Source organism: Copadichromis virginalis, linkage group LG17 (assembly GCF_057382275.1).
Source record: "Copadichromis virginalis isolate Kocher_CV1m ecotype Utaka linkage group LG17, C_Virginalis_male_GT1.1, whole genome shotgun sequence".
NCBI classification, from domain to species: Eukaryota; Metazoa; Chordata; class Actinopteri; order Cichliformes; family Cichlidae; genus Copadichromis; species Copadichromis virginalis.
This window is the reverse complement of record NC_140634.1, coordinates 12,591,126-12,616,848: the sequence shown is the minus strand read 5'-3', so window position 1 is coordinate 12,616,848 and position 25,723 is coordinate 12,591,126. Positions and strand designations below refer to the sequence as shown.

Here is a 25,723-nt window from a genome sequence, read left to right as displayed (position 1 = left end):
AAGTATTTAGTCAGCCACCGATTGTGCAAGTTCCCCCACCTAAAATGATGACAGAGGTCAGTAATTTGCACCAGAGGTACACTTCAACTGTGAGAGACAGAATGTGAAAAAATAATCCATGAATCCACATGGTAGGATTTGTAAAGAATTTATTCGTAAATTAGGGTGGAAAATAAGTATTTGGTCAATAACAAAAATACAACTCAATACTTTGTAACATAACCTTTGTTGGCAATAACAGAGGTCAAACGTTTACTATAGGTCTTTACCAGGTTTGCACACACAGTAGCTGGTATTTTGGCCCATTCCTCCATGCAGATCTTCTCGAGAGCAGTGATGTTTTGGGGCTGTCGCCGAGCAACACGGACTTTCAACTCCCGCCACAGATTTTCTATGGGGTTGAGGTCTGGAGACTGGCTAGGCCACTCCAGGACTTTCAAATGCTTCTTACGGAGCCACTCCTTTGTTGCCCGGGCGGTGTGTTTTGGATCATTGTCATGTTGGAAGACCCAGCCTCGTTTCATCTTCAAAGTTCTCACTGATGGAAGGAGGTTTTGGCTCAAAATCTCACGATACATGGCCCCATTCATTCTGTCCTTAACACGGATCAGTCGTCCTGTCCCCTTGGCAGAAAAACAGCCCCATAGCATGATGTTTCCACCCCCATGCTTCACAGTAGGTATGGTGTTCTTGGGATGCAACTCAGTATTCTTCTTCCTCCAAACACGACGAGTTGAGTTTATACCAAAAAGTTCTACTTTGGTTTCATCTGACCACATGACATTCTCCCAATCCTCTGCTGTATCATCCATGTGCTCTCTGGCAAACTTCAGACGGGCCTGGACATGCACTGGCTTCAGCAGCGGAACACGTCTGGCACTGCGGGATTTGATTCCCTGCCGTTGTAGTGTGTTACTGATGGTGACCTTTGTTACTTTGGTCCCAGCTCTCTGCAGGTCATTCACCAGGTCCCCCCGTGTGGTTCTGGGATCTTTGCTCACCGTTCTCATGATCATTTTGACCCCACGGGATGAGATCTTGCGTGGAGCCCCAGATCGAGGGAGATTATCAGTGGTCTTGTATGTCTTCCATTTTCTGATGATTGCTCCCACAGTTGATTTTTTCACACCAAGCTGCTTGCCTATTGTAGATTCACTCTTCCCAGTCTGGTGCAGGTCTACAATACTTTTCCTGGTGTCCTTCGAAAGCTCTTTGGTCTTGGCCATGGCGGAGTTTGGAGTCTGACTGTTTGAGGCTGTGGACAGGTGTCTTTTATACAGATGATGAGTTCAAACAGGTGCCATTCATACAGGTAACGAGTGGGGGACAGAAAAGCTTCTTACAGAAGACGTTACAGGTCTGTGAGAGCCAGAGATTTTCCTTGTTTGAGGTGACCAAATACTTATTTTCCACCCTAATTTACGAATAAATTCTTTACAAATCCTACCATGTGAATTCATGGATTTTTTTTTTCACATTCTGTCTCTCACAGTTGAAGTGTACCTCTGGTGCAAATTACTGACCTCTGTCATCATTTTAGGTGGGGGAACTTGCACAATCGGTGGCTGACTAAATACTTTTTTGCCCCACTGTATCTAACTGAGAGCTAAAAGTGATCAAAGTTATCTCTTGTCTTTCCTTTCAGCCCCCACCTGGCTCAGTGGGAGTTGTTCTCTTTGAGGCTGATTCCATCTTCCACCTCCACTTTAAATTCAGCATGTGTACGCACTACATTTGTCAGCTCGCTTTTGTCAGCGCATAAGTGAAAAGACACAAAGGAAGCTTTAGAAGAAGGGAAGAAATGGGACAAGACAGACGGGCTGACAGGCAGATGCGGATGAGACGGGCCTTCAGCTGTGCTGCGATAAGTTTGCTCTTTTTATTTCTTTACATCTGGAGCTGCACATGTTCCAGATTATGTATCAGGCCAGGCTGCTGCTTAGCATGGCCTTTAGCTCTGCACCGTGGGAACATCAAAGACATCCAGATGTCAATGCACAGCAAGACTCGAGTCAGAACATGAGCATGGTTTTCGCTGAGGTCTCTACTGCCTTCAAATGGATATGCAGACGTGTGTAAATGCTGAGAGAGAAGCAAGAAAAATGCCTCCTCGAGGAAGCTGAAAAAGTTTGATAGTGAGTGGTAGGCGTCTGGTTCAAATCCTCTGACCCAGTGGGAGACCACTGTCAGAGACTGTGAATACATGATACTAATGGGGAACCAAAGCTCAATGGACACAAAATGTTAAGAAAGCATAAAACTTCACGACGCTAATGCACCCACAGTCATACACTAATGAACTCCATCTTTTTGGTTGATGCAGCTTGGTCTGCAAAGTTTAGTTAGTGAAAATCTTTTCTGGTGAACTCCTACTTGGCTCCAATCATTAATGTCGAAGTCAGAGGATTAATTGCTCAGCTTTGGAAGTCCTTTATTCCCTCTGCTCTTCTGGCAAACACAGTCATTAATTTCAGCACTGTGAGGAGCTGCCGTGACTGTTTGTTTATATGCGACCTACTAACTCCTCGTGTCTCTGTCAGCACTACTTTCACATTAAAGAAAACGACCTCAGCCAGTTCCTAACAAGCACACAGCACTTGGCACACACAGTTCTTTATATGTGGCTCATACACAAAGAGCCGGGGGAAATAAACATGAACAGAATCAATGTGTGTCCGTATGTGGAAGTGACTTTCATCATATCCAGTGTTTTTCTCATGTACTAAATGTTATTGTTGTTTATGTGTTTTATTTTCAAAGATAAAATGACCTGAACATATTTACTTTGTAGCCAGCATCAGTTGAAGGTCAGCTTGGTTACTTATTTATTGTGTTACAATAATGAACTTTCATATGGTCAATGTTTCAAATTATGAAATCAGTATCTGCGCAATCCCTGTGAGGCAAATACTTAAACTGGTCTCAAAGCTCCGCCTCACACAGTGTTTTCTCCTCTTGGCTATGTGAGATTTCAACAAGAGAAGCCATCTAAAATATGACCATAAGCCACAGGCTGTGTAAACCTTCTGCATGCGAGGAGGAGCCAATCAAAAAGTAGGCTTAAAGGAAGAGTAAAATGAGCTAAACAACTTGTTTTAGACCGAAGATGAACTCAGGGGCTGCAGAGTTAAACAGGGTTTATTTTGAACTGTGACTCATGACAAGCTGCAGTAGTAGAGTCAAAGAGTAAAAATAATAGCTGAAAATAATCAGAAAACATTACACCTATACTCACCAGATACTCTAACAGGTACACCTTTCTAGTAGGGGTGCAACGATACACAAAATTCACAGTTCGGTTCGATACTTTGGTGTCACGGTTCGATATTTTTTCGATACAAAAAAATGTTCATGCTTTTTTAATTTGTCATTTATTAAAATTATAAATATATATTTTAACATGACACGCTTACCTTCAGGGTCATGCTTCACATGAAGACCAAAATAGTTCCAAAGGCCAGATCTGAATGAGGGTGGGGGAGGTTCAATTTGCCATGTTGCAACGAGCTTAGCTTCTGTCTTGTTAGCTTGCGCTGCGCTCAGTGGATCTGCGCTCGACAGTGCAGCCTAGGCGGAGTAGTCGAACAAAGAGATCCACTGAGCTGTCAACACAGACAGCATCGTCAGAAGAAAAGTTGATAAGATAAATTAAAAATTTTGTATTGTTCGCTACATATGTGTACCGAACCGAAAGCACTGTATCGAACGGTTCAATATCGATACGAGTATCGTTGCACCCCTACTTTCTAGTATCAGGTAGGACCCCCTTTTGCCTTCAGAACTACATCAATTCTTTGTGGTACAGATTGGAAACAAATGTGAGAAATTCTGGTCCATAATGACATGAGTGCATCACACAGTTTCAGATTTGTCAGCTGCACATCTAAATATCCTTTTCCACCACATCCCAAAGATTCTCTATTGAGATCTGGTGACTGTGGAGGCCATTTGAGTACAGTGAACTTATTGTCGTGTTCAAGAAACCAATTTGAAATGATATGAAGCTTTGAGACCATCTTCCCTTTGCTGGTCATGAAGGGATGGACATGGTCAGCAACAACACTTAGGAAAGTTGCAGCATAGAAACAAAGCTAAATTGGTACAATCCCCCATAAAATAACACCATCATGACCAACCTGAACCACTGATATAAGACAGGATGTTGTTTAAGCAAAATTCTGACCCTACTATAAAAACAGGGAACATTTTTTTAATCTGTCAATTTCAAATTTCGACGAGCCTGTGAGGGGTTCTGGGTCAAGGTTCATCATGCTGAGAGAGGCTCTTGTGCATACCTTTATATTAATGAGTAGCTATTGGAGTTACTGTTGCCTTCCTATTTACTTGAAGCAGTCTGGCCATTCTCTTCTGGCCTCTGACCTCAACATAAGAGAAATACTCTCTTTAAACCCTTAATATGCTTGAGCAGATTAGCAGCAGACTGACAGTTTTTTTGTTTATTTGGCTTCCCGTCAGTCAAGAGCCTTGGACTACATTTCCCTAGAGCACTGCTTGGTTGGTTTGTCTAAGACATTTACTTCTCCTGTATGCGTCTACTATATTGAGCACTTGTTTCATCTCAGAAACATCCTGGGTTTGCCATGGAAAATTATAGACAGCAGAGATCATAGCATTCACACTCTTTCATATTGATTTGTTCTATGTTTGCTACAGTTACAGTTGTTGGTTGAGTTTTTATGTCAGAGGAGCAAAGCTGCGTAGCAGGTATCCGGGTTATCGAGTGTGCTGCTCTGCTCGTTATATATAAATACATTTCAGGTCATCTTGCTTTTGGACAAAAAGAAGATGAAAGTAACTGAGTAGCCATTTTTAAAGTTCTGACACCTTTTTATGCTCCAACACCGGCCATCCAACTTGGACATGAACAAACAGTATTAAAGTCTGTATTTTAACCTTATTGTACAGTAGGGCAAAAAGTATTTAGTCAGCCACCGATTGTGCAAGTTCCCCCACTTAAAATGATGACAGAGGTCAGTAATTTGCACCAGAGGTACACTTCAACTGTGAGAGACAGAATGTGAAAAAAAAATCCATGAATCCACATGGTAGGATTTGTAAAGAATTTATTCGTAAATCAGGGTGGAAAATAAGTATTTGGTCACCTCAAACAAGGAAAATCTCTGGCTCTCACAGACCTGTAACGTCTTCTGTAAGAAGCTTTTCTGTCCCCCACTCGTTACCTGTATGAATGGCACCTGTTTGAACTCATCATCTGTATAAAAGACACCTGTCCACAGCCTCAAACAGTCAGACTCCAAACTCCGCCATGGCCAAGACCAAAGAGCTTTCGAAGGACACCAGGAAAAGTATTGTAGACCTGCACCAGACTGGGAAGAGTGAATCTACAATAGGCAAGCAGCTTGGTGTGAAAAAATCAACTGTGGGAGCAATCATCAGAAAATGGAAGACATACAAGACCACTGATAACCTCCCTCGATCTGGGGCTCCACGCAAGATCTCATCCCGTGGGGTCAAAATGATCAGAACCACACGGGGGGACCTGGTGAATGACCTGCAGAGAGCTGGGACCAAAGTAACAAAGGTCACCATCAGTAACACACTACAACGGCAGGGAATCAAATCCCGCAGTGCCAGACGTGTTCCGCTGCTGAAGCCAGTGCATGTCCAGGCCCGTCTGAAGTTTGCCAGAGAGCACATGGATGATACAGCAGAGGATTGGGAGAATGTCATGTGGTCAGATGAAACCAAAGTAGAACTTTTTGGTATAAACTCAACTCGTCGTGTTTGGAGGAAGAAGAATACTGAGTTGCATCCCAAGAACACCATACCTACTGTGAAGCATGGGGGTGGAAACATCATGCTATGGGGCTGTTTTTCTGCCAAGGGGACAGGACGACTGATCCGTGTTAAGGACAGAATGAATGGGGCCATGTATCGTGAGATTTTGAGCCAAAACCTCCTTCCATCAGTGAGAACTTTGAAGATGGAACGAGGCTGGGTCTTCCAACATGACAATGATCCAAAACACACCGCCCGGGCAACAAAGGAGTGGCTCCGTAAGAAGCATTTGAAAGTCCTGGAGTGGCCTAGCCAGTCTCCAGACCTCAACCCCATAGAAAATCTGTGGCGGGAGTTGAAAGTCCGTGTTGCTCGGCGACAGCCCCAAAACATCACTGCTCTCGAGAAGATCTGCATGGAGGAATGGGCCAAAATACCAGCTACTGTGTGTGCAAACCTGGTAAAGACCTATAGTAAACGTTTGAGCTCTGTTATTGCCAACAAAGGTTATGTTACAAAGTATTGAGTTGTATTTTTGTTATTGACCAAATACTTATTTTCCACCCTGATTTACGAATAAATTCTTTACAAATCCTACCATGTGGATTCATGGATTTTTTTTTTCACATTCTGTCTCTCACAGTTGAAGTGTACCTCTGGTGCAAATTACTGACCTCTGTCATCATTTTAGGTGGGGGAACTTGCACAATCGGTGGCTGACTAAATACTTTTTTGCCCCACTGTAAGTTCAAAATCAATTTGCTGAAGCACAGAAGCAAAGTAATGAAAAACAGTCTCTGCTGTACCCCTTGAAGACTGCACAGTGCATGCCACGGCCAACCAAGGCCAGACAGTTTTGAGTTCCACTGCTTGTAGGTGTGTGCCATGCCTTGGTTGGCTAGCTCTGAACCTGCTACGCATTTGCTTTGTGTGTGTTGCCTTTGAGCGTGTCCCTGCTGGTGACAGCGTGAGTTGTGTACTGTGTATTGATTCGCTCCCTTTCTATCCCAGTAGTTAACCCCGGTTTCAAACAACACGCGCTTGTGACGGGGAAATCGATACAAGTCACCAAACCCTGCTGTGCTTGGTCAGACGGGTTGGCAACGTGGCCTCCGAATCACAGCGAAAATCCCAGCCAGACATTTTATCAGTGCTGAGAAGAGGGAGGAAATCACAGAGTTTGCGTGAGAGAGACAAGCTGCAACAAAGATAAAGATTTAAGACCGGACCCGACTTGAAGCATCTGTAGATACGAGAGTTAAACCTTTTCAACACAATCTACTGGCGATTGAGTGTGGAGGCGAACCTCTTATATTACAACAGTATTGTATCTCAACCTCTCAAGGTCAAATATTTTCTACTTTTAAAGGAGTTTGGGACAAATTGAATTTTTTACTCTTCACTGGTAAGGAATGGTGCTTGCTATTACCCTTGAATGCAAATAGAGGCCTATCAATTCTAGATGTCTTCAGTCCAACACTACTTGCAGACGAGCAACCAGAAACAGACACTTCTTTCTTTCCAGAATTCAGCTGTCCTGTAAATTCATTACAGCAAAATCAATAACTAGTTACAAAGTAGAAATGAGTTTCACACTAAACTGAACCTGCACACACCCATCCTGTCTGCTTTGCCTCCGAATGTGATCTCCCTATAAATCCACAGAACAGATGGTTATATTAATAAAGATTTCATGAAAAGCAGACCCTCATAATAACACTTTGTCCTCCGCATGTACTTTAGCAGTAATTACTAACCTCTTTGTCAAGGTTAAAGGCTGTGGGCTGTACTTTATTCCTCCAAACACACAACATGTATCACTAATATAGAAAACAACAACAAGAGACTGTTTAGAATTACAGCGTGTCTGACATTTTGGAGAGGTCGGCGCAAAAGTGGGGATCAGGGGAATAAAGTTAAGGTCAAGTGTGTGAGAGAAATATAGATGAAATCAGATGGAAGTAGAAAAGACTATTTAGCCAAAGCCTGAGCAGAATAGCGAGGTTAGGAATAAAGACATGCAACTTAAGACATGCAAATGGATAAACCATGAGTGTAAAATGCACTGTGCAATACTGGTAAAGGGATAGTTCATCCCCAAATCACATTTAGGTACACTCTTCATATCAAAATAATTTTAACAACAAACAGCACTACTGGCCAGCATATTTAATATTTGATAGAATATTTGACTTTGGGGTAACTTATTTTGTTAAACCACCAAAAGGGTTTACTAAAATGTAAATGTACGAACATACACTCAAGTGAAAACGCTTTTTACAGCACTCTGTGCAGATCTGTGATAACAAATATGTGCATACTTACTTCTTCCATTTGGAAAAAAAAGAGGCAATTTTGGTCATTTGCTGATCTGGCTTTTGCATGTTAACATATTGCCACATCCCAGCTAATTCAACCTGAGGTCAGACCGAGCAATCCTTAGAGAAACAAGAGAAACTGCGTAACCCCAAGAGCTACATGTCAGACTCCACAGGCCTCAATTAGTATGCTTAATGTCATTAGAAATTAGAAAATGTCAAAGTATGGCTGATTTGGAAGAGTTGCCAGGAGAAAGCCTCTTCTCTGTAAAAGCAAAACAAAACAGAAACATGACAGAATGGCTTCGGTTTGCAAAGCTGCATCTGAACAACCAAAAAAGTTATGGAACAATGTCCTTTGGAAAGACAAGTGGAGATGTTTATCTGTTATGTGCAGTGGCAGATTTGGTAAAAACCAAACATAGGATATAAGCACAAACACATCATGCCAACTGTCAAGCAAGGTAGTGGAGAGGTGACGATTTGGGCTTATTTTGGAGTCACAGGACCTGGGCACCTTACAGTCATTGAGTCCACCATGAACTCCTCTGTATACCAAAGTATTCTAGAGTCAAATGTGAGGCCATCTGTCCAACAGCTGAAGCTTGGAAAAGTTGGGTCACATAAAAGGACAGTTTACAATAGACTGACTGAAAATGAATAGAATCGAAGTGTTGCAATTGCCCAGTCAATGCCTGGACCTCAACCCAACTGAAATGCTGTGGCAGGACCTTAAGAGAGCTGTGCATAAATGAATGACCACAAATGTCAACTAAACTAATGTTGTAAAGAAGAGTGGGCAAAAATTCTTCCAAAACAGTGTGGCAGACCGATAAAGACACAGAGAACGATAAATTTCAAGTCAAGTTCTACAACCTACTGGATGATGATGAGGTGTATTTAATTTTTACATAGTCCTGCAGAGTCCTGTGGAAATTTAAACTTTTTCATTACTGGATAACTAAAGGTAACAAAACAGTTTTATCTAATTTAATCAATAAATTAGTTTTTTAGGGCAGTATGGTGGTGCCTCACATCAAGAAGGTCCTGAGTTTGACTCCACCATCTGACCAGCCTTTTTATGTCTGATATTCTCCCGGTGTTTCTGAGGGTTCTCTCTGGGTACTACAGCTTTGTCCCACAGTCCAAGACATGCAGTTAGTTGGGTTTGGTTAGTTGGTTTTCTCTATGTTAGCCCTGTGTCAGATTGGTGATCTGTCCAGGGTGTACACCGCCTCTTGCCTATGGTAGCTGGGATAGACTGTAGCCTGCTCGCGACTGTGATAAGGGTAAAAGGAAGAGATTGGATGGATCGAATCTGTTTTTTCAATTTTATAAAATAAAAATGACAAGGTTCTACCAGTGTGTTTTATTTTACCATCAAATCCAAAATTCAAAGTATTTAATTTACAACCACTGGCTACTGAAAAAAAAAGGAAAATATTTTGATTTGAGGATCTTTTTTGCCCCTTGTCTTCTGAACAGTCCTTTGAATTTAGCTTTGCTTGTATTTCACACAACTTGCCTACAGCACTGATGCACCCGTTCACTAACTGAGGGTATGGGAGGATGGTTAGATTTACAGACTGGAAGCTGTGTTTAAAGTAGTGTATAATTTGTTTACCTGGTCACACATTAGTGAAATTATAATAATAATAATAATAATAATGGATTGGATTTATATAGCGCTTTTCAAGGCACCCAAAGCGCTTTACAATGCCACTATTCATTCACTCTCGCATTCAGACAAATCGACTGGGCAGATCAAGATGCTAAACTCAAGTTATTTTCACAACCTAATGATCTTGCCCTTAGTGTTTTTATATATAAACAGAAGAAAAAATACAACTTTTTATATAATCAACAATAAGAATTTGAGAAGTAGTGCAAACAGATAAAGTTGCCAAAAAAAAAGCTAGTTTTGTGTAATTCAAGTCACATAATGCTTGGCCTCCTGGAATACCTTGTCTAAGGCTTTCACATAATCTTCCTCTGTATAAGCCAAAGAATGCGAATGAGCCTGACACCGAGGTAATTTCGGTCTTGATGACCAGACACATTCTTTGATTAAAATGAATACCTGAATCATGAGGTAAGGTCATCTTTTTAAATCACCATAATATCAGTGCAGAGCTTTAACTGATGATTTATCACAACAGGTCTGAATTTGTCTTTGGTCGATATTAAGCGCCCTCTAATTATATTTAAATGACTGCATTATCTGACGGTGATTGCATCAAAAGCTGAAATGTGACTTAAACGTGTGTGTGGGGGTTTTTCTGGGCATTTCTGCTTTAATTACATAGCGACAATGGGGAGAGGGAGTAGAGATATAGTGAAGGAGACTATGAGACATTAGCAGCAGCAAACGTCTAGACAGCCGGGAATTCAATGAGGGACTGATCGCTGAAGGCATCTGCACCCCTGTGCCATGCGCTCAACCACTCGTGAAGATTTAAACTATTTAAATGAACACGTACAAAAGACAGCAGGGGAAAAGAGAGACACAACACAAGGAAAGAGGGATAAAAAAGACAATGTGAAGGATAAGGTTTCGATCAGAGGACATACACCACAGTGTTGCTGGTTTGATCTGACGCCTTAGCCGACTGCTCCAACAGTCAAAAGAAAAGCAAGCACTTCAAAGAAGTTTAAGAGTACACTATTGGGAATTCTTAGAGCTGGAATATTGGAAGTGCTTCTTTCTGTTGTGAATGGAAAATATCAATATGGAAATCCAAGCGTGCAACTTGCCCGAACTGTAGTTCTTCTGTTCACCAGTAGACGCAGGTCTTTGCTTCCATCAAACATGGTTGTTTTGCTACTACAATTCCCATCAAGTACCCTTTCTTTTTTAACATGCATGATTGCTGTTGAGGAGCATATTTCAAAATCTACCCAAGGTGAAGAATTATTGATTCTCTTTTTTAAAGCCATTGCTGCTTAACAGCTAATAGTATGTTATTTTTCTGCTGTGTTTTCAGTCTGTTTGGATCTGTCAAGTCGACGACAGATGGGACTAAGATACTTGTCTACAACTCTGGTCCTAAGGTATAACTTGCTGTTGTTTCGGGACCATCTAGGTTTAAACCTGCTTTTCCCTGTAACCGGGTATAAACCTTATGCCTAAACTGGAACTTGTCTATCAAGATCCACCGATTTATACAGCAGTATAGAGCTGATTGAGATGTCTGGGAATTGCAGAAGGCACGGGCATTTCTGTGAATCATAACCTAGTAGCTGGCTGGCACCTCTGCTTTCCACACTGAACAAACCGGTAAAGGTAGGCTATCGAAAAATCAACAGTTATATTATTGCTACTTATTGATTTATGTGGTGTCCCTCTGTTTCACCTTGGTCAGGACTCCTCACATCGCGTTTCTGACTGAAGGACGACCAGATCTACATTATTTACTCATTCGCCTATCAAGTGCTTCGTCTTTGTGATAACAGATTAGACTGCTTGCCAGTATGCTCTTGTGCTGACTGTATAACTATTAGCTCCATTTGCTTATTTCAGTATTAGTGACTTTTTCTTTTGCTTTCATCTTCCGTAATTGTCTCAGCGCAGAAATTAAGAACGGTTCTATATGTCTAGAAATGTAATTTAGATCTTTTGGATCAATTTTAAGTCAAGCCAGAGAAAACCTATGCTGTTGACTAATTATAGCTGGCCTGCATATTCTTTACTGGTAACACTAGTTAGTTCTCATGTGCGACCACTTTGGCACGAATATCCAAACAAACTTTAGACAAACAGCAGATAGGATCTTTGTTATCTTTTAATACAAACACAATCAGATGGCAAGTGGCTGGCAGTTTACTGGTTTAATCCAATCTGACTAAAGCTCTTTGCAAAAAGATATTGAGCACTTAGAGATTTGGCTCACTTCCTCTTCAAATCTCTGCAAGGTCTACCTTTGCCAAGGACGACTGTCTGCGCTGATCTGAGCGAAGGGCTGTCCTGTTAAACTATGGCTACGGTACACAAAAATGAAAACTCTGTAGCTTTCCCCACGAAACAAAACGAATACTTTAATATTGACTCGTGCCTGGAGGCCGGTACACAGAGCTGGGTTAAAACAAACGGGACCGCTCTTGGCTGTCATCCGCGAGCCGCTGTTCTGGCACGCGGGAAGAGGTTTTGAATACCGGATGAATAAAAGAAACAAACAGCGTTCCTCGAGGTCCAACTAATCCCAGCTTTACATAAATTAAAAAGTGGGGAGATATGTGCGTGGACAGCTGAAAAGAGTGCAAACATGCTCTGACTACCAAATTGACAAACAGTGAGAGACAAAAAAGAGGGTCAAGGATGGAGCAGTTCCAACAGTTTCTGTGTAGAAAACAAAGTTTGTACAGGTAGATAGAGATTTCTGTCTAAAAATAGTCTTTGATTAATTATGAACAGAGGAAGAAAGGACTTTCCCTTTCCAAAGTAACAAAGTCCCTCCAAAAGTTAGACCCAACTGTTCGTGCTTCATCGCAGGAAGAGTCGCTTTTCACTCCAGCTGTGACGAGAGCGTGTCAGTCTCAGGTCTCTTTAGTCCCGAACACTTCTGTCTTGTTCCTGTCAGCGTGAATGATCGCTACTCCGTCCGTGTTGACAGAGTGAGCACTTGCCCCTGAACTAACCTTGAGGAGTTATTGTATATGTACATTTTCAAACAACTTCCATTTGCTAAGTGATCGATTTCCTGTTACACCCTGACAGCCCCATGACACCATCAGCGTACACGCAGAATCACAACTTCAATTTACCCAAAGGGGAAAACTTAAGAGTCTGAATCTGATGAGTGTATCTGATAGATGGACGCCTGTGTGTCATGAAAAAACAGGAAACAAAAGGAAGCAAACAGGAGCAACAGATTCAGAGAAATAAGAGTATATGCATGTAGGGATGGGTATCGAAACCCAGTTCTTGTTGAGAACCTGTTCCCACTGTTTCAATCCTTGGAGTTGTTTGCCGTTTTTGCAAACGATTCCCTTATCGATTCCAGTCGCCCCGAATCACGTCACCACGTTGCGGAGCGTCATTTACCTGGCAGGAAACATGGTGCCTAAGCGGCTCAAACGGTCAAAAAGTTTGGTTATACTTTACGAGAACGGATGACAACAGGGCAACTTGCAATACTTGCAAAGTAGATATTTCATTTAAGGGAGGAAACGCTACGAATATGCAAAAGCATTTGCTCACAAAACACACGATGACCTTAAATGAATGTCGTGTTTTTAATTCCGCTCCGGACTCGTGAATCTCAACCCAGCAGTAGCGGTAACGTTTGCACGTCCTCTCCCGTTAATGCGGCAGGTAAATAATCAACTAAGAGTGCATATTTATGTTAGTGCGATCTGCCTTATTACAAAACCTGCCATTACTGTGCATTTAGGTGAATATTTATTTTATTATTTTACATTTACAATTTTTTTTCCTGGGGACCCTGTGACACCCCATTGAAGAGCCGTAGGCTGTGGATCTCTTATCTCACTGTTGGGTTTGTAAGGCCATGTTACTCCTAAATTTCTATCTTGTTCAAAGAGAAGATATAAAACAAAGTTCTAAGCTGATCGACCTTAGTGTTCTCCTTTTTAAAAAAAAGAATCGACAAGAGAATCGATAAAGAATCGAATCGTTAAACAGAATCGAAAATGGAATCGGAATCGTGAAAATCTTATCAATACCCATCCCTATATGCATGAGTGTGCATACAGATTAGGCTCAAACTCTTGTTTTCCAAGGGTACGTGACCAACTCAGATTATTATTCTTAAGGCGAATTCAGCATGAACTAGAAGCAAATGATCTATAATCAAACTTTATTTGCTTACAGCTGATTTGTGATAACCTCTAGCTAACAAAATGTCCTGTTACCCTGTGTGAACTTGTTTTTTTGCCTCCTGTATGAGGATGATAAGTTTGACAAACCTAAAATTTAGAATGCTTGGCATGTTCTTGTTTGGTCTCCTCTCTGATGTCATGCTGTCGATGATTTTTGATTTATCATTCTGCTATTAATTTGTTTGTGCCCACATGTGTCCTTTTTTTAAAGGGACACTATTTTAATTAGGTTTCTTTTTACATTTGATGCTCTGGCCTTATTAATTGATTTAGACTGTTTTCCTGTGAGTTGTCCAGTTTTAGAGCCATCAGTTATCTGCCCTCTACATCTGGGACACCACTGTTAATCCCATCGGGATAGCACATGTCCCGATGGAAGACATCCCATCAGTTCAACTCTGACTGCACAGACATATTTCTGAGTTTGTGTTTCAAATTTATGAGCTGAATTCAAGTAGTTAGTGTGAATTTCATTAATATTTTATTTCTGGCCTTTTTTCTGCTTTATTGGACAGAGCAGTGAAGAGTGACAGGAAAGCGGAGGGAGAGAGAGGAAGAGGAAGATGTGCAAAGTAGAAGAAAGTGCAGTGGGTCGGACTCGAACCCGTGAATTTCTATGTAGAGGACAACAGATTTGCAACTTTTCACACTGCTGCAGCATCATTATGACCAAACTGCGCATAATGGTCAAATTAACCTCATTCTCATCTCTCAGACTGAAAGCAGACTTACTCAGTGTTTTTGCAGTTTTGATACCCAAAAGTTGCTTTGAGAATGGCAAGTCACTACGAATGATCGCAGGCCCTACTCTGGTCTTAAAGCCAACCATTTCAGAGGCAAAAGACCGTGGCAGCAGTGTTTTCTCCAGTGTGACTTAATATACTGACTTCGAATGCAGGACAAGGTTATGTTTTCCCATAGAAGCCTTATGTCCGTCTAAAAACAGCTGACACCATAGTTATCTTAAATTCACTTCAAGTTCAAGCTGAATGTGCCTTAGAGGACAGCTCATAACTTTAATCTGCCAACAACATCAGGTTAAAAAAAATATGATTGGTAAATTCACGTTAGCCTTGATTATGTAGTTGTGTACATCCAATATATGTCTCTCTCACACAGCAGTTTTAAGTAAGTGAACAAAACAAGCCACCATAGGATTCTCCGGATGGGGGGGTGGGGCAGGTTAAAGTGTTACACTGCTATTTCATCTCCCAGGCAGTCAGGAGTTCCCTGTCTGTTGAGAACATTAAGTAGCCTCACTGTCTCCTGATCTGTTCCCCATCCAAAAATCTCCATGTCTTCCTCGTCCTCATCCTCCCCTTCATCCTCATCCTCATCCTCATCCTCCCTGTCATCACTGTCGTCCGTGTTTGACTCGTACTCCGAGGCAATACCCGACTCGCGAAACCTTGCAAATTCCAGGCAGCCCAGAGATTTGACGTCGCAGGACAAAGACTTTACTGGACCCTCTGACGCTTCTGGACTTTTGATCTCTGGCCTGTTAATCTTGAGCGGATGAGGAGGCGAGGGGAGTCGAGGAGGTGGAGGCCCCGGGGGTCCCGGGAGGAAACGGAAACACTCCAGTTTGAGTAGACATTGGTCCCTACCTAGTGGGCTTCCCAGGGTCCCGTTGGATGATGAGAAGGCACTGCTGGTCCCGTCGCTGTTGCCAAATGTGTGCAGGTTGAGGGCTGACACCTCAGGCTTAGGTGTCGTGGGGTCACATATCACCGGAGGTACTGTAGACCGGAAGGTGATCTCCAACAAACTGTCCTGGGAACCCACTGGATGGAGGAGATAAAGCAAGGAGATTTCAGGTGAAGCAAAAGGTGGAAAGTGAAGAACAGAGATACATAAAATGTTTTCAACCACTTTTAAAAATGAGCCTTGATTGAAATGAATCTGCCATCACCTTTGCAGGCAGAAGATAAAATGTATGTGACGTACATATCTGTGAATTGTGGTGAATATAAGATTACAACTCCCAGCAAAATAAATCACTCTGTGACCAATAAATCAGTGCATGCTCGTACAGCATAAGCAGAGGAGAAAAAACAACATGTTTCAAAGCATTTCATCATCATCACGACTGCTCAGTGAAACAGGTTTTTAGCAGGGTTCTTCACGGGCACACAGCACAGACCTGGAGCTGGAACAGTGAGAAAGAGATGCATTAAAGAAAGACGTCTTCAATACCAACCCAGAACAAACATGAAGGATGACTCACTCACTCCTTGGCAGAGGACAGTAGCAGTAGCTTGTTTGGGTTCACAGCAGTTGCAGTGTTCGAGTTTAAACAACTCCATCAATCAAACATCTACAAAAACTTCTCAGACTGCTTCTGCAGTATAATCTGCTTTAGATTATGCTACATATACTGTATGTTTGTTTGTTTTTTTTGGTTTGTTTTTTAGGGGATGTATTTTTTGTCACACACACAGACACACACGGAGGGTGTTTAAAAAGTCTTATTACAGTGGGATAAAGGACCTCTTGAACTGCTCAGCACACTGAGAGGAACTGTCTGCCACTGCTGCTCCTTTGCCCAGCCAGAAGGCTCTGAAGAGGATCACTTTTTTCATGGATTCAGCCAGGCGTTGGGATTATTCCTTAGAGATTTTGACCTATATTCACCTGATGGCATCACATATTTGCTGGAGAAGCTAACTTAGTGAGGACCTTCATTGACATAATGGTTTCCCATTAACCCTAACCATTAAAAACGAATGCCTAACCCTAACCCTAGGGTAACTAAACCTAACCATAACCTAATTGTAACCCTGACACTAAAACCACATTTTGAGCCTCAAAAAAGCCTTCAAACTTGTGAGGACCAGTGTGTGTGTCCTCACAAGTTACTGTTGGTTCTTACAAGCAGAGGTGGGACCAAGTCATTGTTTTGCAAGTCTCAAGTAAGTCTCAAGTCTTTATCCTCAAGTCTCAAGTCAAGTCTCAAGTAATGTCAGGCAAGTCAGAGTCGAGTCTCAAGTCACTGGTGTAAAAGTCCGAGTCAAGTCACAAGTCTGAAACTTTGAATTTCAAGTCCTTTCGAGTCTTTAAAAAAAACAAACGAAAAAATAATGTTGCAGTTATGCTAAATGTAAATATTAGACCATGTAATTTTAAAATCTGTGTTTTTCTCAACACATGACAAAATAGTGAACTTAGAAAATATACACAAATTGTGAAATTGCACCTCTTTAAAATGCAGCTCAATTAAACTTAGCTCCAAGAATAATTTTCACCGACAGTTCTGAGATAAGATGCATGTTATTCTTGGATGCGGTTGTAGGACCAGCTTTAAAATCGCATGACAAAAATATCATACACATTAAAAAAAACTGTATCACCAACGTAGCCTGGAAAACATTTGCTAGTTAGATGAAGTCAGCTATCTCATTGTAGCATATTTATATGCATATTTATAATTATACGCTTCTTGGAGTGAGTGCACACACTCATGAAGTTTAGTAACTTCCGGTCACTGCAACAAGCCCAGGTACAGTTTACCGACGGATGGGTGCAGGACCTTGAAATGCACCGTGTAGAACGAAAGACCATCGTACGTATCATAAGTTTACCAGTCTCACAAATCGTTGTCATAAACACACATTCATTAACCGTTTATTAATATAACCTTTGAGCTCAACGGTAATTAATTAGTAGTGGAAATAATTTCTGGTAGCATCACAGAAATGTAGCAGTGACAATAATATTGTATGCTGTAATCGTACTGGGCAATTAGTGATACAAAAAACCTGTTTTATCCTGTGAATAAAAGTATGTGTTTTTGTCAGTGTACCATAATAACAGAAGCGAAACGCAATATTGTGTCAGGACAATTCACTATTTATGCACAATAAATAAAGGAGCATAGCGCGACAATTTCTGTTCAGCGTCAGACTTGCTTGTAACCTATATCACCAATTATGTTATGAAAATGACGCATTAACTACAACAGAAGACTGACCTTTGTGGAAATGCTTGGAGCAGACTAACCTGTGTCATGGTCCTGGGCCATGTGGGCCCAGTATTCTTAGTTTTCATGTATTTTTGTATTTTGTTCTTTATTTAGGCCATGCTTCCTGGGTTGATCTGTTACGTTGTTCCTTATGTGTTTTCCCTTCGTGACTCTTACCCCCTGTGTGCCCCTCTGTGTATTTATGAGCCCTCGTCTCTCTTTGTGCTTTATTCTATGTTTTCCCCAGCCCGTTATGTCTGCGTTCTCCCCGTGCTCTCTCTCCTCCTGTTTGAACCTCTGTGTACTTCCTGCTTTACTTTGCCCATCTCCCATCAGTGTTACGTTCACTCCTACCGTGTCTTGTTATGATTATCAGTGTCACCTGTGTTCCCCGTGTGCATCCACTTCCCCTGATCATCCCTCAAGTGTATTTAGTCTCTGTGTTTCGTACAGTCTGTGTCGCGTCGTCTGTGTTCTCACCTCCATGTTTTCACGGTCAGTCCTTGCAGTGATCATCATAGTCTGAGTTTTCTTAGTTTGTCGCAGTATTAGTTTTCCCAGTTTAGTTATAGTCTAGTCACGCCATCCCTGCTTTGTTTGTGCACTTTGTCTTCAGCCATAATAAAGGCTCGCTTTCTGTTAAGTTCACTCCCGTCTACTCACTTGTGTATGCACCTGGGTCCATCACACACACCACCGCACGGCCTGTCTCTGCAGACCGTGACAACCTGTGAGCTGGAGTGTTCTAGGACGTTATATTTGATCTTTGAATGGCTGCAATCCAGTCGCCTCTTTGTTACTTCGGAAACATGGCTCGAACAATTTCTCTTCAACAACGTAATCCGATAACAACCGATCTCTTTACCCGTCGGCTTCCCGTGGCTGTCATGCGACCGGCTATTGCAGTTAATAATACAACAGCTTCTTGACATTTTTGTGTTTCTTTTTATCGCTGTGTGACTGATTTTAATTGAAAGCCTGCGTGCGCTAGTACCTCTTGCCACGAGTTCCCAGAATCCTTTGCGGTTCTACCCGTGAATGACGTCACATTTTCAATCTCTATATAATATGCATGTTAAATTTTATATTTGGGGTGAAATATCAAGTCTTTTCAAGTAAACCGGTTCAAGTCCAATTCAAGTCCCAAGTCATTGGTGTAAAAGTCCAAGTCAAGTCACAAGTCTTAGAACATTTTTTCAAGTCTAAAGTCATAAAATTAATGACTCGAGTCTGACTCGAGTCCAAGTCATGTGACTCGAGTCCACACCTCTGCTTACAAGTATAGTAGAATGCAGATTTCGGTCCTCACAAAGATAGCTAGACAGGAACACACACACACACACACACAGTCTCAACAGCAGATGAAATTGATGACTAAAATTGTGTGGTAGTGAGGGGGGAGACATGGAAAGGACATCTTATACTGGACACGTCTGCGTTTTAATGCTTTTGTGCGCCGTGTGTTGCTGGACGTCTGCTCTGCATGTCTGACAGTGATGTGTGTTGACCTAGAGTGTGATGTAGAATTACTAATGCCTTTTTTCTGCCTCCTTCATGCCTATTTTTCACTTTTTCTCGTCACTGTCATTGTACATTTGCTTGTTTGTCACGGCACCTTTGGTGTGACCGAACAGCTCTGTTCTCACTCACAGCTCATTCAGCTGAGCTTTTTCCCATATCATTTGCTTGGTAGAGTTTCTCTTTGCCTTGGTTGTACAATTTTTTCCCACAGCAGGAACGTTGTTAGAGGCAAGGGACAGATGAATGTCTAAATGAAAGGAATTATTTGGCACCCAGTTTTCTGCCTGGGATATAATGTTATCTTGAAACAGAACAATTTACAACTGTAAACCTTGTATCGAAATGTAGATATAAAGGAGACACATCAGAGGACATGACTTGTTTTGACCAATCACCTAGTCAGCATGATCAAAGGACCTTTGACACTTTCCTCCAGTTTTCTCCAGTGAAATATGAGAAGAAAAGACAAGACATTCAGAAACATGTTTGTTTGTATTAGACTATGTCATTGACACTAAACTGGTCCACCTCTGCTTGCACTGGGTGTAAAATTGATTTGCTTTTAGTTTTTAACAACGACTAATGCCACGTTCCAGTTATCTCTTGGATGCTGGAAATCAGGAGTAAGTTTGTGCGTTCTGGTAGGATAGCTGGAAATGTGAGGAAAAACAGGATTTGCTTCGGCTTTTGGAAAGGTAGAGCGATTTATGCATCACTAACAATACAACATAATGCATGTTTTTTGTGCTTAAGAACACCACAGCAGCACGTTCATGGACAGAGCCTGGTCAGTGCTCTGGATGTGGCTTATTTTGTGAGTCACAAGAGTGCATACACAACAGTGGCAGTACAGAATAAAAGATCTTTAGTAAATAAACATATACTGTTAATTTGAAATTCCTACGTTGCCTCGTTTTCGGGTTATCGAATTCACAAACTTGAGTTAACGCGCCAATATCCTATGAGCCTTTTACAGCTGAGGGGTAAAAATGAATCAACTATGGAGGTATTACAATTATTATTTATCATATAGATTACTACTGTGTTAATTTTATGTTTGTCTTTTAATCACAGTGGATCAGTGGCTAGCACTGCTGCCTCACAGTTTACAGTTTTAGTGCCGTTTACCGCCACCATCTTGGACTGTTAACTCAGGATTGGTGGGGCTGCTCCGACTTTCTGAGTAAAGAATCAGAAGGAACCTTCCAGATCAAAATTCTAACTGGGAATAAGAAAATTCCCACTTCCAATACCTGAAAACGTAATATTTCCTTTACTTACTGGAAAAATATATACTATATAAAAATAATATAAAACTATATAATAAATAATTTAGATCTATAGCCCACAAAATACATGAAATAATGTGCAAGTAAAATTGTGCATGGCCAGATAAATATAAACCCCCTCCAGCTAATGTCTTTAAAAGATCAAGTCTTTAAAAGAAAGCGGAAACAGACTAAAAGCAGGAACCTTTTACTTCCTTTTACTTCCTGGGAGTAAAAGTCTTTGACAGTTTTAATGAAAAACTGGTCATTTACCATTTTTTTCCTATTACATTCTATATGTATATTGCGTTTTATAACTATTGTTAAATACTTTAAGGTCTCTATATATTTTAGAATTATATTGAAACTTAAATATGCTTATTTTGTAGTATATGTTTGCAGTGTGTGCATGCTGATTATTCTCTATCAGTGAGAAACATCCAAAGCCTGTTAAAAATAATCAGTGAAACTTTATGAAAACGAAGACTTGAGCTCAAAGAACAACACAGCAGTCTGAAGCGTCAGCAATTAATGCATTAATAAGATACTATAATGCAAAGAACTATTTTCATGGACACATCTGAAGGACGAGTCTGCCTTGTTATAGTTAAAGAATTAAAGTTACATTTTGTGTAAGGGCCAAAACCGAATTGAAACCAAAAAGCTCCCTTGTGCTGTGTTTTTGCAGCCTATCATCTAGATCAGAGATGTCAAAGGCACTGCACATTATGTTCACACACTTACAGCCCATGTTAATGTTGAGTAGGTCAGACAAAGAAATGGTGCTCTAGTAAAACAGAAATCTGTTGCTACGGCTGTTTGGGCTTAAGCTCTGAGATATAATTGCCTAAATTTACAGAACAAGTTGAGGGAGCATCACATTTTCCAAAGCTGTCCGGTCAAACAGACTGAAGTCTCTGCCAGGCTGATTTTTGCCCTCGGGCCTTATGCTTGACACATCTTGCTTTAGGTGATGTGTCTTTTCCTCAAGCAAGAACTACAAACTACATCCCATTTCCTACTGACTGCCAGCAGAGGCTGATGCAGGTCACAATTTACACACTTGCCCGGTGCAACCTGTCTACTCTTGCCCTGTACATTCAGTAGATGTGTGAGCACTTTTATATCATCAGAACATCTCTATTTATCTAAAGTGTATTATACAGTATGCATGTCTATAGGTCCACTCACTGGAATTTGGTCCAGACATTTTGGTCTCCAGTTCCTGGATCTGTTTAACCAGCAGAGAGATGTGCTGCAGCAGGTCTTTGTTCTGGAGGAGCAGCTGGTGGACGCGAGCCTGGGCCTCCAGCCGAGCCGTGGCCTCTGCACTCAGCTGGTCCTTCAAGAGATGGACCTGCAACAGAAGATGTGAGGGGTCAAGAGTCTGTTGACAAGCAGGGAGAAAGGGATTCTCTGTAATGAGCGAGGCAAACCTAATCCAGCTCACAGAAACATTTTTTCCCAGGTTGCTCCTCTTATCTGAATTCCCCAAACAAAACAATGCACCTCATCCCAGTCTGTGGGAAGACCAAGGCCAAACTGTGCTGACCTTACCAACACACTTTTCTCATCTGAGAAATCAGCGGTGCGTGCTGTTTGCCGCAAATATTTCTTTAATGGCAACAAGAAAATACAAAAAGTTCATTTACATGCTTTGAATGGGTCCGTGTTGCAGCTTTTCTGAAGCTAATGACGTGACTCAAGGTTGTTGTCATAGTAACGCATCTGCCTTTTTTTCCTTTTTTTTTTTTAAATGTCTAAGCAGTTTTCCAGGAGCGAGAAAAGTAATGACAGTCAGAGGAAGAGGCTGAGAGATTTGACAAGCCAAAGAGAGCGAAACAAAATGTTGATGCATCTCCTTCCCCCAACACAGAAACCACTGAGTCTGAGCTCAACAAGAAAACTAGAATCAGTCAAACACCACGAGGGTAACAGCTTAAGAGACAGGGTGGACAGATTTCTATCAGCATCTGAATGTGCAGTCACTGCAAGTATCAAGCATGACATCTGGCTCTAAAACACTAGGCACACATGAAAAGAAGCCCGACTACATCTGAGACTGAATCCTTTTTTGTTTTGTGGTATATTTTGTCCTCATGTCACATACAAGTTCATTTTAATTACCCTGGAAAAGAGTGGACTCAAATTAAATATACTGCTTGAAAAACTTAAACGAACTCTGAAAACACATCAGATCTCAATATTGAAAATAAAATAAATCATGCTGCATATCTACACTTATATCGAGTGTAAGGTGAATGAAAGGGCGACACATTGTTTGATGGAAACGAAAATGATCACCCTACAGATTCAAAGACAGGCATGAAAAGCGATAAAATGATGTGGCAGGTTAGTCCATTTTGCAGGTGGTCCGAAACATAACATCCCAGAGGTGTTCTATTGGATTTAGGTCAGGCAAGCATGTGTGGGCCAGTCAGTAGCATTAATACCTTCATCCTCCAGGAACTGCCTGCATACCCTCACCACATGAGGCTGATCATTGACATGAACCAGGAGGAACCCATGGCCCACTGCACCAGTGCACCAGTACCTAATGGCAGTCAGGGTGCCGCTGGCTAACCTGTAGAGGTCTCGATATCCCTCTGTGGATATGTCTTTCCAGACCATCACTGATCCACCACCAAAACATTCCTAATGAACGATGTTGCAGGCAGGGTAATGTTTTCCACGTTTTGTAGCTCTGGCAGTGCTCATCCTGTTCCTCTTGCACAAAAGGGCAGATACTGGTCCTGCTGATGCGTTAAGGATTTTCTACGGCCCTGTCCAGTTCTCCTAGGGTACCTGTTTGTCTCTTGGAATCTCCTCCGTGCTCCTGAGACTGTTAGGAGACACAGCAAACCGTCTAGCAATGACACATATTGATGTGCCATCCTGGAGGAGTTGCACAACCTCTGTAGGGTCCAGGTATTGCGTGATGCTCCCAGTAATGACACTAACCCTAGCCAAATGTAAAACTATAGAATTAGTCAAAACTAGTCAAAAAAGATGAGGAAGAAAAAAAACATCAGTGGCCGCCACCTTTAAAACCATTCCTGGTTCGAGGGTTGTCTCATTGTTGCTGCACATGTTGTTCATTTCATTAACACCAAAGCAGCTTGAGTGATTAACAACAATATCCCATAAGTTTAACTGACTCGTTTATGAATGTATAAATCTGCAAAACAATCGCCTTTGGTCTGGCAGAATATAATACCATACAAAAGTATTAAAAATGCCAGATCAACACTGTGTTGCTTTCATCAGTGGGCTCTCTGCTTTTATGTATTCAGTTGTATCTTTTTTCCCCCTGTATTTTGGCACCGTTTTGTTTATAAACTGGGTTGAATTTTAGACCATATAAAAAAACTACAACAAAAACAAAAACGATGGATTATTATTTCCACTGAGAGCTTGGGTTTTATCACAGATGAGAGAAACGTGGATAAAATTCTTGTAATTAAAATATACTCTCATGAAATACAATATGAACTTTGAGCCTAAATACAAAGTGGATTTGTCTCCAGTTATGTGGGGAATGTAGCTCGAGTGTGGGCCATCTTCTAGTAACTACGCCGATTGTGAGATGAGAGGCTCAGAGGATGTGAGCTTAGGAGATGGCAGCGATTGATCGATCGCACCATATTTTCAGTGTTTTCATTAATTAAAGTTGCAGAGGGAAAGAAGAACAAAACAGCAAACCAACTAAATCATCTGAGCGTTTTTCAGTCAGAAGCAAATGAAGTAATCAGCGAAAATCTTTGGGGATTGTAAAGTTGTTTTCAGTTTAAGATTTTGGTGACCACTTTCAGAGCTCTTCATTGGTCACATTCCTCTTTATATTGCTGTTAACATTTACATCCATACGCCACTACTAGGCCAGCTGACTGATGTTTGTTGGTGGCACCTGGGTCCAGATCAAAGACAAAAGGAGACGGTGCTTTTGAATTTCCGGCTCCCAGGATGTGGACTTTGCTTCCGTTGGACTGGAGATTTGTGGAGACTGCTGGCACTTTTCAAAAGAAGCTTAAAACCCACCTGTGCAGGCTTTCTTTTATTTACTTTGATCCATTTATACTCTTTTAACTGGTGTATGTCATTTTATACTGGAAAACACAATATAAATAAACCTTACTTGCTTCCTACATGTGGAATCAGTTAGTAATTTGAAACATGTCGCCTTTAGATGTGGGAAACTGTGATGGGCAGTTTTTTTTGTTTACTTTTTTACCAGTTTCAGACAAATTTTATTACTTTTTTAGCTAATTAAGCATGATGAAATATTCCAGCTTTGACTCTACTTTCTGATACTTGATCACCTTCTATTACATTATCTAAAAGTTTAAAAGAAAAAAAAAACACCCAGACAGAACATTAGTGATAGATGCAACCTCTTTGTGCTGTAATTACAGCGGCTTTATCTTTTATTACAAGACGAATGGTGCTCGTTTGGCAGCTCTGATCCTCATGTAACCTTAATGCAACAGCCTGCTGTGGCCCGCGAGATTAAAGCACACACTCGATTTCAATTTAAGACTGAACGGCTCAACTTCTTTTACACTTTGAATCGGGGATATAAAAGGAGAGGAAGGGGAGAAAGAAACTGTTCAGTCGGTGCACAGATGTCCGCACACACACACTCTCATAGCTTTTATAGCAGCAATGACTCTCCGTTCTGACTTCAAAGTACTCTTCAAATCAAATGTTGGTCCCACCTCCCACCCTGTTCTGCCATCTCCTATCCTGAGCACGTATTTGCTTTCAACAGTTTCAAAGGAGAAATTCTCAAGGTTTCAAATCACAAGAATGGTTCAGAAGAGGCCCAGTGTGTTAAAGGAGACCACTTATTAATGATTTTCTGACAGCAGAGGCGACGTGGCTCTCAATAATTTGATTAAGCTTAACTCTGGAGTTTGAACATGGTCCAGCGGTGCTTCAAACATCGGCTGTTTAACAGGCAAAAAGGAGCCGAACAAAAAAAAGGGTGAAACATCCTTTTACCCAAAAATTCTGCACGGACGTGGAAAACGTTTTAATGTTAAACAGTGACAGTTACG

At 41.3% G+C, this 25,723-nt stretch overlaps 1 protein-coding gene across 4 annotated transcripts in view; it reads right to left on the bottom strand.

The window, feature by feature from the left end:
* The window catches only part of nos1apa (nitric oxide synthase 1 (neuronal) adaptor protein a), a 249,641-nt gene that overhangs the window by 23,008 nt on the left and 200,910 nt on the right, over positions 1-25,723 (bottom strand). For 3 of the 4 annotated variants that reach the window (XM_085437187.1, XM_085437188.1, XM_085437189.1), the window contains exons 9-10: positions 21,858-22,023; positions 15,524-15,700 (exon numbers count right to left, since the gene is read on the bottom strand). In XM_085437187.1, coding sequence (XP_085293313.1) covers positions 15,524-15,700; positions 21,858-22,023 — 343 coding nt within the window. Of the gene's footprint in view, positions 1-11,842; positions 15,701-21,857; positions 22,024-25,723 lie in introns of those variants that run through there. The other variant, XM_085437190.1, reaches the window with a different exon arrangement.